The 17642-nt window shown below is 37.4% G+C and overlaps 2 protein-coding genes across 2 annotated transcripts in view; one reads left to right on the forward strand and one right to left on the reverse strand.

The window, feature by feature from the left end:
• LOC128639929 (C-X-C motif chemokine 9) overlaps positions 1 to 15045 on the reverse strand; it is a 25732-nt gene extending 10687 nt beyond the window's left edge. The window contains exons 1-2 of the mRNA XM_053692196.1: positions 14825 to 15045; positions 12858 to 13005 (exon numbers count right to left, since the gene is read on the reverse strand). Coding sequence (XP_053548171.1) covers positions 12858 to 13005; positions 14825 to 14912 — 236 coding nt within the window. The 5' untranslated portion in view covers positions 14913 to 15045. The remainder of the gene's footprint in view (positions 1 to 12857; positions 13006 to 14824) is intronic.
• RASSF4 (Ras association domain family member 4) overlaps positions 1 to 17642 on the forward strand; it is a 479342-nt gene that overhangs the window by 121694 nt on the left and 340006 nt on the right. The gene's annotated exons all lie outside the window — the stretch shown is intronic.

Here is a 17642-nt window from a genome sequence, read left to right on the forward strand (position 1 = left end):
TTGAGGCAAGACTTAATGTCAAAAGTTTGACCAGTGGTGTAGGACGTAAAATCTTTAGTCACCTGAACAAAGTCACAGGGTTTACAACGTCTACTGCCACACTTGTACATCCCGCAGTACCTTAACCACGAGCTTTGGTTAGTCTCAGTCTTTTTAAGTTCAGTGGGTGCTAGAATGCCTCCCAGTGTGCTACTTTTCCTATAGGAGCATCTCAGACCTTGATCTACTGTAGTTATCAATTTGTCATCGGCAGCCAGTAGAGCAAAGTGTTTTTTTACTATATTGCATATTTTATTGTACTGGGCGCTGAATTGCGTAACAAAGTACACGCCTTGGGAGGACTTGGAGGGGATGCTAGTTGGTTTGTCTTGTAATAGGATCTTTCTGTCAGTATGTTCAAGGGACTTTTTGGCCCTTGTAACATCATATAAAGGATAGCCTCTCTCACGCAGTCTTTCTGACAGCATGTCTGCTTCCTTGTTGTAAGTAGATTTATCTGAGCAGTTTCTCTTTAATCTAGTGAATTGTCCTTTTGCGACAGCGAATCTCATTTGTTTAGGATGGCTGCTGTTGCCATGCAGCAAGGTGTTCCCTGAGATGGGCTTACGATAGACACTCATAGAGACGCCGCTGTCGTGTGTGCCTGTCAGGGTTAGATCTAAATAATTAATACATGTGCTGTGTGACTCAAAGGTAAACTTTAAATTTAAATCATTAGAATTTAAAAATTCTAAAAAGGATGGCACATCTGTCTGTTTACCTGACCATACCAGGAGGAGGTCATCAATGTATCTCCTATAAAATTTGATGTCATTTCTGTAAGGATTATCATCTCCAAAGATGCGGCACAGCTCCCACCAACCTAAATATAGGTTGGCGTACGAGGGAGCAAACTTAGCTCCCATGGCTGTGCCGCATCTCTGGAGATAGAAATCCCCATCAAATTTAAAAAAATTATGTGTCAAGAGAAACTCAATTACTGTGATGACATAGGTCTGGAACTCAGAAGAATAGTTACTGTGGCTCTGAAGAAAATAGGAAATAGCTTGCAGGCCCTTCCTGTGGGGTATGGAAGAGTATAGGGCAACTGCATCTATAGTTAACCACATGTATTTCTCTTTCCATTCAAAAGACTCCAAAATATTAATTATGTGCTTGGTGTCACGAACGTATGACACCAAGGACAGGACCATGGGCTGTAAAATGGAATCGACCCACTGCGAGAGGTGCTCCAAAAGAGAGTCTATCCCACTCACAATGGGTCGGCCCTGGACATTGTCAATACTTTTGTGAACTTTCAGAAAATGGTGGAAACAGGGAGTTCTGGGATATTGTACATCTAGGTATTGGACGGTCTTGTCATCCAGAAATCCCTGTTCCCTACCATCATCCAAAATGTGTTTCAATTGTGACTTATACAAACTGGTGGGATCTCTGCGTAGTTTTTCATAATCGTCTGTGTTATGTAGTTGGCGTTTGGCCTCTGTAATGTAATCGTTCCTGTTCATTACAACTACAGCCCCGCCTTTATCGGCGGGGCGTATCACTATCTGATTGTTGCCCTTAAGTTGGGCTAGTGCATCTTTCTGTTTGAGTGTAAGATTTTGTTTGACTTTTTTGGTTTCTTTTTGAAGCTTAATTAGATCTGTTTCGATCCTGTGCTGGTAAGTCTCCAATATTTGTCCTCTGCTCATTATAGGGTAGAATTTGGATTTTTCTATGAGTGTGGTACCCATATTAATTGAACCCATGTCTGTGGATGACTCTATAGCTAGGGACTGTAGAGTGACTATGTCACACATTTCTGAAAAATCACTAATATTATTAGGAGTAGAGGTTATGGGTACAGGTTGTTCGTTTTGCACAGTGTTTGTACTACTGAAGTGTTTTTTCAAGGTCAGGCTTCTAATTAGGCGATTTACATCAATAAGTGTTTGAAAAAGGTTAAAGTTGCTCGTGGGTGAAAAACCTAAGCCTAAGGCTAAAACTGAAACCTGTTGTGATGTTAAATTAACGGATGACAGATTAATGACATTGGTATTCATTTGTATTTGCTCAGTGGTTTGTTCCCCCTGCGTGGATATCTGCCCTGACCTACTTTGGTCTGCCCTCCACTGTGTGTTTGATCCAGGGCCTGTGGAAAAACCTGTTCTAGATCATTGGAGGTCAGGCTTGTATTGGTTATGGTCACGGTGGGGGGAGCAGTGGGCATGTGTAAAGTAGTGTGTTGACTAGTCGGGTGTTCCTGTGAATGTGACTCTTTTTGTCTTACTATTTGTAAATTCTCTGGGACAGGAGTATATGTGTGCTTATTCTTTAATATGCCTGTAGGAAGGGATGGTACATTCTGAGCAATAGGAGTAGCAGTAGGCATAGGTTGGGCAGTAGTGGACACAGAGAGTTTGTTGCCTTCATCTGAGGAACATTCATTATCACTGCTTGAGAAAGAAACATTTCTCGAATTTGATCTGTGTCTTCTGCGTCCCCTGCTGCCCCTCCGTGTGCCTGAGGGGAATTGATTTCGTCTATATTCCCCTCTCTGTTTACGATTCCAAATGTATACAGAATTGCTCTGATAGTCAGAGCGATCTCTTAGAAATTTGGAGTGTTTATTCTCCATTATTAAGCTCTTTCCTCTTGCTACCATGCCCCTGAGAATAGAATCAAATTTAGTAAATTGAGGATCAGAGATACGTTTGTCCATTTCTATTTGTAAATCTGTAATGTCTTTTTTAATGGTGTCCAATTGTTTAGATTTGTAACTCCTCAGCATGACCATTAGTCTGGAAGAGCATTCGGAAAGGACCTCATTCCATTCTGTGACAAACTCTTTGTCAGTTGCGTCCACGTCGAAGGAGGGAAATTTGTAAAGTCTCAGGCCTCTAGGTATCATGCCTTCTTGCATATATTTGTCGAAGGCCCACACGTCCCATTGTACCTTACACTCTTTTAGCAGTAAGGTTTCCATTAGTTCGAAAAGGGAACTGAGTGAAAGGACCTCTTTACTGTCAGAAAAAATATGTTCATAATCAGACATATCATTACTCCTGGCCGTGGCAGGCATAAGTGAGAAAAAGTCTCTGTTGGCATGAGCTGGATTAGTTTTAGACAAACTGTCCTCCATGTTAAATAGTAATAAGAAATGGAGCCCACAAACTGTCCCAATGTTGTGAAAGATCACCTACTGTATCCTAAAGGTACCTCCAGTAGTACCTAAGAGAGCACAATATAAACAGTAGGAAGAAAACAGTCAGGTGGTCCACACTAAGTGAATCGCACTATGAGCAAAAGATATTGCACTTTGCGACTGTACCCTAATTCCCCAACAGTTCAAATGGACAAAGTCACTTAGCGTACACCCCTGTGAATACGGGTGAGGTTCAGCACAAACACAAATGTACAAGTCGTGGGAGGCAATGGGAACACTGGCCGTCAGTAGCTTGACGCCAGACTCACCTAAATCCGGTGGTTCCACAGCTCACTGGAAACGATCATCTGTCGGCAGGTTTAGTGCTGGACGGTTTGTGACGCAGCCGCTGTACGGCGTGTTGCTGGTTCCAAATCTGTGCGTGTAGGCGAGAACAGCGTCTCGGTCGGCATCCACCTCTGTATCGCCTTAGGTTTGATACGTCAGAGGGATCCAGGAAATCCAGGTGATCCAAAGTGCAGCAGCGGTAGCGTAGGGAATAGGGCAGTCGCAAAGTGGGACGAGTGGTGCTCTAGTCGGCAGCATATATATATACATGCACATATACACACTCAGACACACATACACTCAGACACACATACATAGATACATACATGTGTGTGTATATGTATATATATGTGTGTGTATATATACACACACATATATATATATATATATATATATACACACTCAGACACACATATATACAAACAGATACACACACTCACAGACACGCATATACACACACACATACATATATAAAATATATATATATATACATATATAAAATATATATATATATATATATATATATATATATATATATATACACACTCGCACATATACTGTACATACATATACACATATGTATGTGTCTGTACCATACCATGTGTGTACATATATATGAGTGTGTGTATTAGGGCAGTGCGATTAATCGCGATATTAGAGTATGTAATATCTGGATCGCAAGACGCTGCAATGTTTAGTGAAACAAAAACGACTTGCTTACTTTGCTCCCACAAGAAGCAATCAATGATTACTCCCCCAGGGGGGGCGGACCAGGAAGCATCGTCCTAAAGCGTCACCACTAGATTGAACTCCAGCTCCTTGTTTTAATTAGACAACGCGACACGCACTGCACTGGCAATGTGTTGTTCAAACTGAAAGACGCTCCTCTTGGCATCAAAGAAGTATAGAGATAAGGAAAGCAATATAAATTCAGATGGTATAAAATCATTTCTCTTTGAAATATAACACTTCTACATAACAAAAAAAAAAAAGTGTACTGATACTTGCAGCCGCTAATAAGGCTGTGACACACTGCAAGCGATGCAGCGTGATAATGCGGCTGTGCGCACTTGGTGTGTCCTGCCTTTTCATCTGTGCGCGCTCAGCCGCGTCAGGTCGTGTAGCTGAGCGCTCAGTTTAAATATTTGAACTTCAGAAGCGATGCAAAGTGACACGAAGCAGCTGCTTTGTCTCGCACCACATCGCTTACAGTGTGTCACAGCCTTTACAGGATGCAAACGACTAAATAAATTGCCTTTTTTTCTGTATTTTTTTAACAAGCTGGCATACGAATATGATGATTATTTTCTTTTGATCTGTTGTATCATATTGTACGTACTATTTGTAGCAATATTAAACACACAGAATTTTGTCCCTTGTGTCGTGAAACAAGCCTATAATAACTGTATACCGCTCCTACAACTATAACCTCTGTCTAATGACCAACCACATGGCCACAGACAATATGCAATGCTGCATCTGCCCTATCAGTACGGCGGTTACATTCATTTTAGGAAGCGTCTTGTACAGCAGCTGTAAAGAGTCAGCTGAGCAGTAATTCTTTATTAGTACACAGAGACCCTAAGCAGCTACTCCAGAATGGCATGGAGACCAAATAAATTATGCTTCTCATGGCTGTTTTTCCATATTCTACTCCTATGTTGTCTCTTTAGTAACATCCTTGCTGGCATAAAATACGTAGTCGGTGCAGTTAACCCCATGTCTACCAAAGAGAACTGCAGTATAAATATGTTGGGTGTGAGGGTGTGTGCTGACAAGATATCAGGCATGACAGAATCTGTAATCTAAATGAAATGTAGCTTTTTAAAGGTAATTTAACTGCCACCTAAGGTGTGTTCCTGTACTGACAAAATATCTGAGCATTCTTGACTACTGCCCTGTTTTCTTGGCTCAGTTCTGTTTTTGGCCCGCTGTTCTATTAAATAAAATTGTTTTAGAATTCATTATATCTGCCCTGAGGTGTGGGGCTTGAAAGAATGTTTTTCTATGAGAATCCGACATATAATCAGAATAAATTTATGTTTAAAAAATATTTTTTTCCCATATCGCACAGCCCTAGTGTGTATGTATGTGTGTGTATATGTATGTATGTGTATATATATACTGTGTGTGTATATATGTATGTGTGTGTGTGTGTGTGTGTGTGTGTGTGTATGTATGTATGTATGTATGTATGTATGTGTATATATATATATATATATATATATATATATACTGTGTGTGTGTATGTATGTGTATGTGTATATATATATATATATATATATATAATCTTTTGTTAATATATATATATATATATATATATATATATATATATATCAGTGATGTGCAGTCACTAGAGGCAGGTGAGGCAGTGCTTCACCTCTCATATGGGCAAAAATAAATATATATTTTTATTGGCTTTAAAAAAATAAAAAAATTGCTATTTTTTTTTCCCCAGCATTTTTTTTTTCACAGCTACATGTTGTGCAATGGAGAGGCACAAGCAGGTCTGCCCACCATTACACAACATGCTGCGCCATCTACTGGATGAAAGTGGTTAAGATCATTGCATGGCCCATTATCTGCTTATTTGAGGCAGTCCCATTTGGGCTGACCCAATCCAGTGAGAGGCATTAGTAAGTGGAATTTAGGGTTGGGGCTGGATGTTAAATCATATAAAACGGAAAAAAACAACTTTCATTTATTTTATTGCTGTCCTGTGAAGCTGACAGCTTTGCTAAAGTAAAAAAGAGAGTTCTGTTCTTCCCCTCTAAGTGCAGTGGAATGTTCCACTGTCACTTCCTGAATCCTTACAGAGCAGGAAAGGGAGAGAGGCAGAGAGAGCAGTGTTTCAGCCACATTTTATTGTAGTAAGTGCTGCAGCAGTAGATTTTACTGAAATGGATTCTGTTAGTGAAAATGATAATTTAATGAATGTGGTTTAGTGTTTTTGTTGAATTGTGTTCAGATACAGCTCATTAACAGGGGGGACAGTAAGTGAGCATAACCCAATACTTACAGGAAGTCAAAGGGTCAATTCAAATTTAAATCCATAATTTAAAACCCAGAGTTTGAAGTTAAGTGTGCAGTGTCCACATTATTTAAATTAAAGTTTTTTAATATATGTTAAAGTTTTTTCCATATATGTTATGTCTGTTCAGTCAGAGGATGCAGTATCTATTTTTATTTTTCTCTGTGTCTCCATTTATTTAAAGACTGCTGATAACTTGTAATTCACAAATCAATTGAAAGCTGTTGCATTGTGTTTTTAATATGTGCTGCTTTTATACAAGTTTATATTAATAAAAGGAGATAATGAGTCATTTAAAAAATATATGTAATTATTGCAGTTAAATGTCTTTAGAAATAATGCCACTGTAAAGTTACTGGTTAAACACATAGTCAAAGGGAGACATTTAAAATTAAACTTTCATGATTGAGGTAGAGCATGCTATTTTAATAGACTTTTCTAGTTATTTATATTTTGAGAATTAGCATCAACTGTTACTGGCCCCATGTCAGCAAATAAAATTAGTTTTTGAAAGGAACATGAAAGTCATAATTACATTTCCATCATTCAGATAGAAATTGCACAAAAAAAAAAAAACTTTCTATTTTACTTTTATTATTATGTACTTCATTCTTTTGGTATCCTTTAGTGTCCTTTGTTGAAGAGCATACCTAAGTGGGATGTGCACGTGCATATGAACACCATATTGCAGCAGCTGTGTTGGCAGTATTTATAACTTTGTGTAAAACTTGTATGGTAAATTATTTCTATTTTTACAATACAGTAGTGAGGAGAGAAGAGATTGTGTATCATTCTAATTGCTTAGTAACTGGCACTGTGCCACAGAATTGTGTGAGTGTGTATGTGAGCAGAGTGTGTGTGGGTGTCAGTGAGCAGAGTATGTGTGCTTTATTCTCCAGGTAATCAATACATTTCTGATGAGCTGGTACTTTAGTGCAGTGTTTCTCAACAATGGTCCTCAAGTACCCCCAACAGGCCAGGTTTTCATTATAGCCAAATCAGTGCACAGGTGAAGTAATCAGCTGATTAGTAACTCAGTGGTTACTAACTTGCTCTCACCCATCACCTGATTATGTCACCTGTGCACTGGTTCAGCTATCATTTAAACCTGCCCTGTTGGGGGTACTTGCAGCCCTCTGTACATGTGTTTCTCCGGCGTATCATATCTAGTAGTGCCTCACCAGCCTCTGACCTCACTGCACATCACTGATATATATATATATATATATATATATATATATATTATGTTTTATGTATGTGTGCCGTGTTTTAAACATATTTCAATAGAAAGTTATAGTTTAAAAATAAGTGAAGGACTCCACTATTTGACGTCAGAAACTGGATTTTGGGCATCTGGGTCGAAATAATGTTTAGCACTTGTAAAAAGTTCAATCTGCTGCGATGCTTGTTATAACACTTGATTCATGTGTTAATACACTACACTACAACTCCTGAGTGCCCTCCTTAAAGGGACACTGAACCCAATTTTTTTTCTTTCATGATTCAGATAGAGCATGCCATTTTAAGCAACTTTCTAATTTACTCCTATTATCAAATTTTCTTCATTCTCTTGGTATCTTTATTTGAAAAGCAAGAATGAAAGTTTAGATGCCGGCCCATTTTTGGTGTACAACCTGAGTTGTTCTTGCTGATTGGTGGATTGATTTAACCGACCAATAAACAACTGCTGTTCAGGCTACTGATCAAAAAAAATAGTTTAGATGCCTTCTATTTCAAATAAAGATAGCAAGAGATCAAAGAAAAATTGATAATAGGAGTAAATTAGAAAGTTGCTTAAAATTGCACGCTCTATCTGAATCACTAAAGAAAAAAATTGGGTTCAGTGTCCCTTTAAGTAGGTGCAGTCAGGATTGAAGGGACAGTCTACACTTTAGTCATCTTAAAGTTTTACCTTAGATTAAGCTGCAAATAGTCTCCTGCACCTTTTCTATATCATGCAGCAGAAATGGTAAAAAAGTTTATTTTAAAATGAATATTGTTTCTGGCCAGTTTGAAATGGCTGCCAAGCTCCACCCACCGATGACATCACGATCTGGGCTGCATCTAGGCACTCTGCTGAATAGCATTAACAGTCTGTTGAATCGAACTAGTGAGCCTTTTGTGATTGTAAGCAATATGCAGCCCAAATCGTGATGTCATTAGTGGGTGGAGCTTGGCAGCCATTTCAAACTGGCCAGAAACAATATTCAGCCGTCTCTTCACTAGCTGGGGAGGTTTCCCTGCATCTCTAATTTAAATGCTATGAGCTATTTTTAAAGTTTGTACTAAATAAAGCATCTTATTTTTTACGCTGATCCGGTGCTCCGTATTACTTCCTATTTCTCTTACTCTACTATTTGAAATTCGGCTTAGCGCTCAAGCGATAGCCAACATGAGTTTTTCAGTGCACCCTATAGAAGTCTATTATGCAAGGATTTAGCACACCTGCTCTATCTGAAATCCAGATGTTAGTGTGCCCTAGACTTTCACTGTAGTGTTAATATATTACTTTCAACTAATATGAGTTAAAAAATAAAAACACTATTTAAATTGAGCGATGTTAGTGCATAATAGCGCTAAAATTTTTGCCATTCACTAGTTATCTAGGCCACAATGTTTAATTAAGGGACCTAAAACAATCTTGCATGATACATTCATTATTATTTTTGCCTGCTTTTGCTATAAAATACCTCTGGAAATAATGTTTGATCCACTACTTTCAGAGACGCTGGACTGGAGAGTCTCACTTGTGTATGGTGAAATTAAACTCTGCAATGTTCTACAAAGTGATTGCTTAAATAAGAGCAAAAGCTCATGGATATCTATTAAGCATGAGCATTTGGAAGTTTTGTTAGTTGCCAAATGTGGAATAAGTCGGTCGATCGCGGGATTTGGCTTTTTTTGGAGCCGTACATCTGGATTTGCACAGATCTTAGTGTTTTGCACTTCCACAAGAAGAAATCATGCTCTGAAAAGATCTGAATGCCGCAAAAAGCCGCCTTCTTCTTTTATTGTGGTGTCACTGAATTTCAGCTGTGGCAACACAAAGGGTTGTACAAGTACTCAAGCTAATAGCTTACACTGCACCTATGTCTTAAAATGTTTATAACCCAAACTTGCTAAGTACAGCAAAAATGAAAGACAATAATCACCAGTCATAGGTTCTTAAGCCAATTAACAATCTGTTATAGATGTACCATAAAATGCCAAATTCAGTTTACAAAAAAACTGCCAATAAACCAGGATCAGTCCTGATACCATGTTGCTGTTAGGTGACTACAAAGGCATTAAAGGGACAGTATATTGTAAAATTGTTTTTCCCTTAATGTGTTTCCAATTACCTTATTAACAACTGTATACAATGTATGAGAATTTGCTTTGTAAGGTTTATTTGTGTATATTAAATAACTAACTTATTTTGTGTTTTGAAGCCACACTCTTCTAATCCCCACTGGGAGTGTAATTTCTTCTGCTGGTTGTGTTTACACAGTTTATCTATAGCTTGGACTTAAGGGCAGACATTTTCAGAATAGGTGGGGATACCACAGGCTAAATCAACTATTTCAAATGCCAATATAAGGGTAAAGGAAATACTTGTAAACAATTTAATACACTCCAGCAGGTAAAGTGGATCATTGGGAACAAATTAAAGGGACGAACATTTTTGAGTAAACTAACCTGGCTGGTGAGACACATCTTATTTTGCATTTTTTAAGAAAAGGGGTAGAAAAATATCAGTATAGTTTCAGTCATAGGAAAAAGTTGCCATTTTACTTGATAAATATAGGGAAAATAATTACATTTCAATTTCTTGCTATTCCAATTCTCATTTCTATAGTTGTCCCTTGACAGCTGTTGGGTTTTGGGACTCCATTATTTGAAAGAGAAGGATTTTTCCTTTCATGTAAATGTCGGTGTGTGTATATGTGTGGTGTGGTGTACTGTTTTTATGTGGGGAGTGGAAATCAAGACAACTCCCTGATGTCTAGCAGTGAAAATGACAAGTTTCCTTTGAGGGAACTGGTGACTTTGTATGTGGCTTCTTATAAAGATACAGAGGCTCTGTTAGAGTCTCTCATATCCCTCACTGGAACATCACTTGTAAACACTTTCTGGGGATCACTTGTGTCTGAGAGGGACATAAAACCCCCCATTTAAAAGAGAGAATTCCTTTCTTTTAAACAGGGCGTCACATTCCCCTCATGAGGTTTTTAATAAGGAACACTCCTCATATTGATAGCTCTACATTCTGCTGTTCTTCGTTGCACGTGGACCTCCAGTCCCTAGATGTGGTTAAGGCAGTGCTGTATATTAAGATTTTATGCTGCTTTAGGCCCTGAATAATCTGCCACCTCCCAATGCCTGTACTGCCTACAATTTTACCTCATATTTGCCTCATATGTTTCCAGAGACCAGGGATGTATGAAAGGGTCATGCAGCCCACTAAACTTTTTTTTTTACCTGGGACCCCTTTTATATTGGGGAAAACTGTTTCTGACTCCCATTATTATAATATAGTTAAAAACCGAGACCCCATTGCCAGACAGGTATGCATTTATTATTTTTTTATACATCAATATATCACACGTGAGGGTTATTATTAACAAAAATAAGTAAATTCAACTTTTGTAGCCATTGCTAGTCTTTAACAGTTAGTCTCTTTGTCTAACTTGATGTACCTTCCATGTAACCCAGACAAACAGGATTATTTTGGAGACCATCAAACTTTAGAAGTCTTCTGCACATCATCAGGCTTGTAAAGTCATCAGCTAAGTAAAAAGATATTCTCGGTGATGACTTCAGAATGATTATCAGATTACCTTACTGATTACTTCACAAACATGAACAGCCATGGAATGACTCTAAAGTCATCTCATTTAAATATTTTGGCCTGTGGGCGTACTTCAGGATGGCTTCTAATGACTGGTCTGGAGTCATTGATTTACTTCAGAATGGCTACAGGAAGATCATCCTTTTTGACTAGAGTAGACTTCTGCAAAGCAATACTTCTCCAAAGCAACACTCACACACTGTGTATATTCGGCTTGCAATGTTTCCTCTAAAATGTTTGAGTGTGCACAAAAAATATAGCCTTTCAAATTTTTGACATAGTATCTTAAATGTGTGTGCACATGTGAAGAAGTACAAACTTAGCTATGTGCCTACTCAAACACTCACTCATAAATACTCACCTATACAAACACAATCTCACCCACTTATACAATCACACTTACACAAACACACACTCATTGACACATATACCTACACACTCACTTGCATATTCACACATACATATACACAAACACATATGCATACACACAGCCTGGGTAACCCATGACAATAAAACAAATACTTTTATCTGCATTCATTTTTCCTTTATGGACAAGGTTATGTGAAGTGTTAAAGACATTTTTGCCAAACAAAATGTACATTTGAAGATCAAGCAGAGGTCAACAGCTTCCATTGTACCCCCTCACGTTCTCCTGTCTCCCAGCGCACAGTACAGTATCCAATCTTGTGGGGACCACCAAAAATTTAAAAGGGACCCCCAGTTTAAGAAGCACTACACTAAACAACCAAGGCTCAAAGATCTGTATGACAATTAATAAAGCATTTGTAAAGAATACAAAGGGAAAGCATCATGCCATAGAATTAGCCCTTAAAATTGTCTTCCTCCACATTTTGATACTCTTGACACAGATCTAGTTGACCTAAGCCAAAATACCCCTCTGGCCCTAAGGCAACAAGCAAGTCATCTATTTCTCAGGACAACTGAATGTTGTCTGCTGCACATTATTTACAGCTAAGGTGTTTATGTTTAGGTAATCTGTTACTTTGTTTTGCTCTGGTTATGGTTTGTAAGGTTATCAGGATACATATTTCATGGAGATCTGTGCAACTAAAGTATCTGTTACAGCTTTTTTTTAAATTAATTTTTACTATATGGGGTTGGGCATTACCGTTCAAATAAAGACAGACTAATAGACTTGCTACTGTGTGATAGGACATTTTTATGTGTCATCAATGACATAGGCTAATAGATGCAGCTCTCATAGGTAACAAATTGTCCTCAACCCTTTCACAGTATCCATAGTAACATCAGGAGAACAGACTCCAAATAGTGTCACACTGTCCCATATTGTAAATTGACAACTCTGTGGTAGTAGGATAGCAAAGAACTTGTAAATACATAACCATCCACAATATGAGCTGTGTTGTCAACACTTTCAGTCCCTCTCTGGCAAAAACCTCAACATTAACAAAACCAATACAGTTATAAAAAAAAGCACCGTTTGCTAATCATTAGTTTTATGATAAACTGTTCATGCAATAGTGAAACCAGTGACTCACATGATTTCTTGGACGCTGCAGTGTGACGATGGCATTGTCACAGTGAGGTCCTTAATGTGCTTCTTGAACGAACAGATCTCATTCTTTTTTGAGATACACTGGCATCTAGAAGGTACGCTCAAAGCCGCAGATACAAATGTTGATGCACCTAAAACAGAATAAATGTTATCTGTTTAGTTCAACAGAACAAACCAATGTATAGATCTTTTTTGAATATGGTATTCTGCTATAATATGGACGTATAATTTAGTCATATTTGTGAATAATCTTAATGGCATTTTATAATACAATATTTACATATTTACCTAATACCATAAAAATACAGGGAAAATCATTACAAGTAGAAAAAAAATCATACTTTACAAGTAACAATAAGATTAAAGGGATATGAAACCTCAATGTTCTTTTGTGATTCAGACAGAGCACACCATTTAAAAAATGTACTTATTAAATTTGCTCCGTTCCCATGATATTCTGTGCTGAAGAGATACCTAGGTATGTGTCTTTAGTATTATATGGTAGGAAATAGTGCTGCCCTCTAGTGCTCTAGCAAATGGATAACATTCTTGCAAAACTTCAGCTATATAGTGCACCAGAAAGGATGCGTTCCTGCTTTTTCAACAAAAGATAACAAGACAAAAAAAATTGATAATAGACGGAAATTTGTAAGTTGCTTTAAATTGCATGCTGTATCTGAATCATTAAAGAACACTTGTGGGTTTCATATCCCTTTAAGTATAACATTGAAATTGTGTTTATATAGTTTAACTGTTTGTTTTTTTAAAGAGTAATATTCTATCATTAACCTTTTAGTGCCGTTGTATTCCGTCACAACGGCACTGGGCTTTAAAGCCGTTATGACGGAATACGTCATCGCAAACGGCTGTCCTGAAGCCTACTAGGCTTGCAGGATTTGATCGCGGTCTGGAGGGCATTCCTAGCGTCTTAGGGACGACCCCTAGACCCGATCCCATAATTAAAATCTCACGATCTTTTGCACAATCGCGTGATTTCAATTTGTCTACATCGGAACGCTGTTCTGATGTAGACTTTTTAACCCGGTCATGAAAGGGTTAAAACTATGAAAAATAATACAAACAAGCAAGGCTGTTTGTTTTGAATTGATGAAGGCTATGTCTATAAAGAAAGTGACCAGGTGCGGACTTCAGCCTTTGATTATAGCTATAAAGCTGAAACCCATTAGACTGACAACACCGCCTTGTTATGTTTTACTCTGTTTATCCCTTTAACCAACTGAAAGAGGATTGGAAAAATGTACTTTACATCTGTAGAGTGAGCCTGTTTCTATGCTGATATATAATACAGTAAATTTGTTTCCCCCAGTTCAGTCCTTAGGCTATATATCCACGTCAGACCTTAGATCAGCATACATGGAAAACTTTTAATGGAATTCACTCTGTAATTGCACACATGAATACTTTAAATCTTTACATTCTCCTTGCACCAGTTTATGTGTTCAGGATAAGTAAATTTGAATGTTGAGTCCTTTGTTTTCTAGCCAATAAATCCTAATAATAACAGTGGAAACACAGAGGTAACACTTTAGAAACTACCAGTGCAACCAGCACAATCCGGATCCAAAATAGTTGAGTAAATTTATGTGTAACCTGCCTGACACTGAAATTGTAGCAAAAACTCTTGGAGTCAAATCCTAAAAGTCTGAAGTCTGGAGATATTTTAAAAAAAAAAAAAAAAAGACATTGATAAACCTGTGTGCTTCATTACATAACCCATGTAATGCTTATAATTTCGACAGCGAAACGCTATTATGGTTACAAATTATGTACTTCACAAAAAGTACTATATGTCTGCATTAAATATGTAATATGGGAAAAAATTGAAAACTTTTACAATTACATAAAGTTTTTTTTATTTCCTCCAAGCTGGTAGTTCCCTATTAAAAACATTGTGTCACCTAAAAACTAAGAATTCTATCTATCACTTACCTAATGAATGTGTGGCATAGACATCGTACACCAATGAACCGAACAACATGTATAAAGGCAGTCCCATATCCATAAGTATCTGCAGCATAGTCTGCAATAAAGCACAGGTGCAGTGTTACATATATATATATTTTTTTTTTTACTTCCTTTAACTCCCACATGGACGTAGAGATTTTCTGTAATTGCTATTGTGACTCAGTATGCACATAACCAGATGACAATAAATCATGAATGATCCAAAGGATTAACAAATAACTAAAAAAGAAAAGCTTTTACACCCTATGAAATCCAAACAGTTTATTTTAACAATATAATCTGTTCTTATCTATGAAGCAATAATTTATTCACTAGAAAAAGAGGACTTGGCTTCCTCTCAATTTTCTAGTTCTCTGAATCCTTAAAGGGACATGAAACTCAAAACATTTCTTTCATGATTCAGATAGAGAATACAATTTTTAAACAATATCCTAATGTACTTCTATTATCTAATTAGCTTAATTCTTTAGATATCCTTTGTTGACGAAATAGCAATGCACTTGGGTGAGTCAATCACACGAGGCATCTATGGGCAGCCACCGACCAGCAGCTACTGAACCTATTTAAATATGCTTTTTAATAAAGAATATCAAGAGAATATAAGTAAATTGAAAAGCTGTTTAAAATTGCATGTTCTTACTAAATCATGAACAAAATAAATTGGGTTTTGTGTCCCTTTAAAGGAACATTAAAGTAATTTTGTTGCATCTAAAGGAGTATATTTTAAAATGCATTACAGTGATCATACAGTGGGCTTCTATACCATGGATCTGTATTGCACAACATCAAATTAAATAAAAACTTAAAGGGACAGTAAACATTGGCTTAAAAATCTGTAATATACTAAGTGTGTTCATGTTAAATATACGTAAAAAAATATATATATTTGAAATCCTTCCCTTTAACGCTATTCTGGCTGCCCTTTTGGCTGGACACTTCTAAATCATAATTTTAGAGGCTACTGTCTGCACATTACGTTACTATTAGGGGTGCTCCAGAATCAGCCTGGCTTTCCGACTTCCGCGAGCGGACATCAGGAATAATTTCACTGCTCACGCGTGCAAGGGCATCCACAGATATTTTGTTTGTGGATTTGTCTGTCCCAATTGTAGAAGAAACCCAGGGGTTTCTATCAAATTTAATAGAAAATGTATTTGCATATTCACATTTTTTTTTTCTTTTGTTATTTTTGTCCCTGGGTGTTTATTCCATATATCAACTAACCTTTGTATAAAGAACTGAATGAAATTACTCCAAACTGGATGCCCTCAGATTTCATAGCCCCTTGTTATTTGCACAACATTATCAAACACAAATACATTTTGCCAGCTATGATAAGTAAGATATTTAGGTCAGATGCATGGCAGTCCATTCAACATTTGTAAAACCAACAACCAATTTGATTCAAATTTACTAAATCTGTATTAATTTATGTAACATTTTCAAATTTCAGCAAACTGCGTTTATCAATTCAAAAGTTATAAGGATTTGCTGTTCAGTGTTTTAAAGGGACACAAAACCTACAGATTTTCTTTCATGTTTCAGAGAGAGCATATAGTTTTAAACAACTTTCCAATTGACTTTTGTTAACAAATCTGTTTCATTCTTTTGGTATCCTTTGTTGCAGGAGTAGCCATTCACTAGGGGAAGCCAGCTGACATTTAGTGATCTAATGACGAGGCATATATGTGCAGTCAGCAGCTAGCTCACAGTAGTGCATTGCTGCTCCTGAGCCTACCTAGGTAGGCTTTTCAACTAAGTATATCAAGAAAATTAAGCAAATTAGATCATAGTAATAAATTTGGAAGTTGTTTTAAGTGACATGCCCTGTCTAATCATTAAAGTCAAATTTCTTTCATATGGTGGTGAGAATCCACAAGCCATTCAACCCCTGGCCACTAGGATAAGGCAAAGATACCCAACATTCCACAACATTTCTATCCCTCTTACCTCTCTGGTATCCCAGTCTTATCTTTGCCTTTCAGTAAGAAGGTAAAGAAATTATGTGCTCCACTTTCTTCTTGAACAGGGGTTCTCGGACCTATGTGAGACCCTTTCTCCAGCTCAAGAACGCAGGATTTACATAGAGGAACCATATGTGTCATGGGGACTGGTTCCTTAGTCTCCTCCTTTTGGGTTAGTCTACCACAGATGTTGCAGGGACTCGTTCCTTGGCCTCCTCCTGTTGGGTTAGTCTACCATAGATGTTGCAGGGACTCATCCCTTGGCCTCCTCCTGTTGGGTTAGTCTACCATGGATGTTGCATGGACTCGTCCCTTAGCCTCCTCATGTTGGCTTGCCATTGTACACTTTGTGATAGTGTCTGCTTTTGCTGGCACATTATTGGATAGGCTACTGGAAGCAGTATTTTATGCAGCTGTGGGTACGGTACAGTGGGTGCAACTGAGCTAATAGTAACATTTTATGCACTCACATAGCCCACAGGCTATTAGCAGGTACACCAATTTTGAGGGATGCATATCTCATATACAGACATTACCACCTTTCTAAATTTTGATCACTATAGACACTGAATTTACAGAATACACATTAAGCACACAATTGTTCATGTCCAAAATAGATAATGCTTATCTCTTTTGAACAATGGCATGTGTGATCCGGAAAATGTTAAAACTAGAAAAACTTTATTGGTATAACTGGATAAAAAAAATAAGTGTTCAGCTTAAAGGGATAGGAATGTCCAAATTAAACTTGCAAGGATCAGATAGAGCATGTCATTTTAATACACTTTTAAAATCACTTCTATTTGCAGATTTCTTGG

Source organism: Bombina bombina, chromosome 9 (genome assembly GCF_027579735.1).
Source record: "Bombina bombina isolate aBomBom1 chromosome 9, aBomBom1.pri, whole genome shotgun sequence".
In the NCBI taxonomy this organism is placed as follows: domain Eukaryota; kingdom Metazoa; phylum Chordata; class Amphibia; order Anura; family Bombinatoridae; genus Bombina; species Bombina bombina.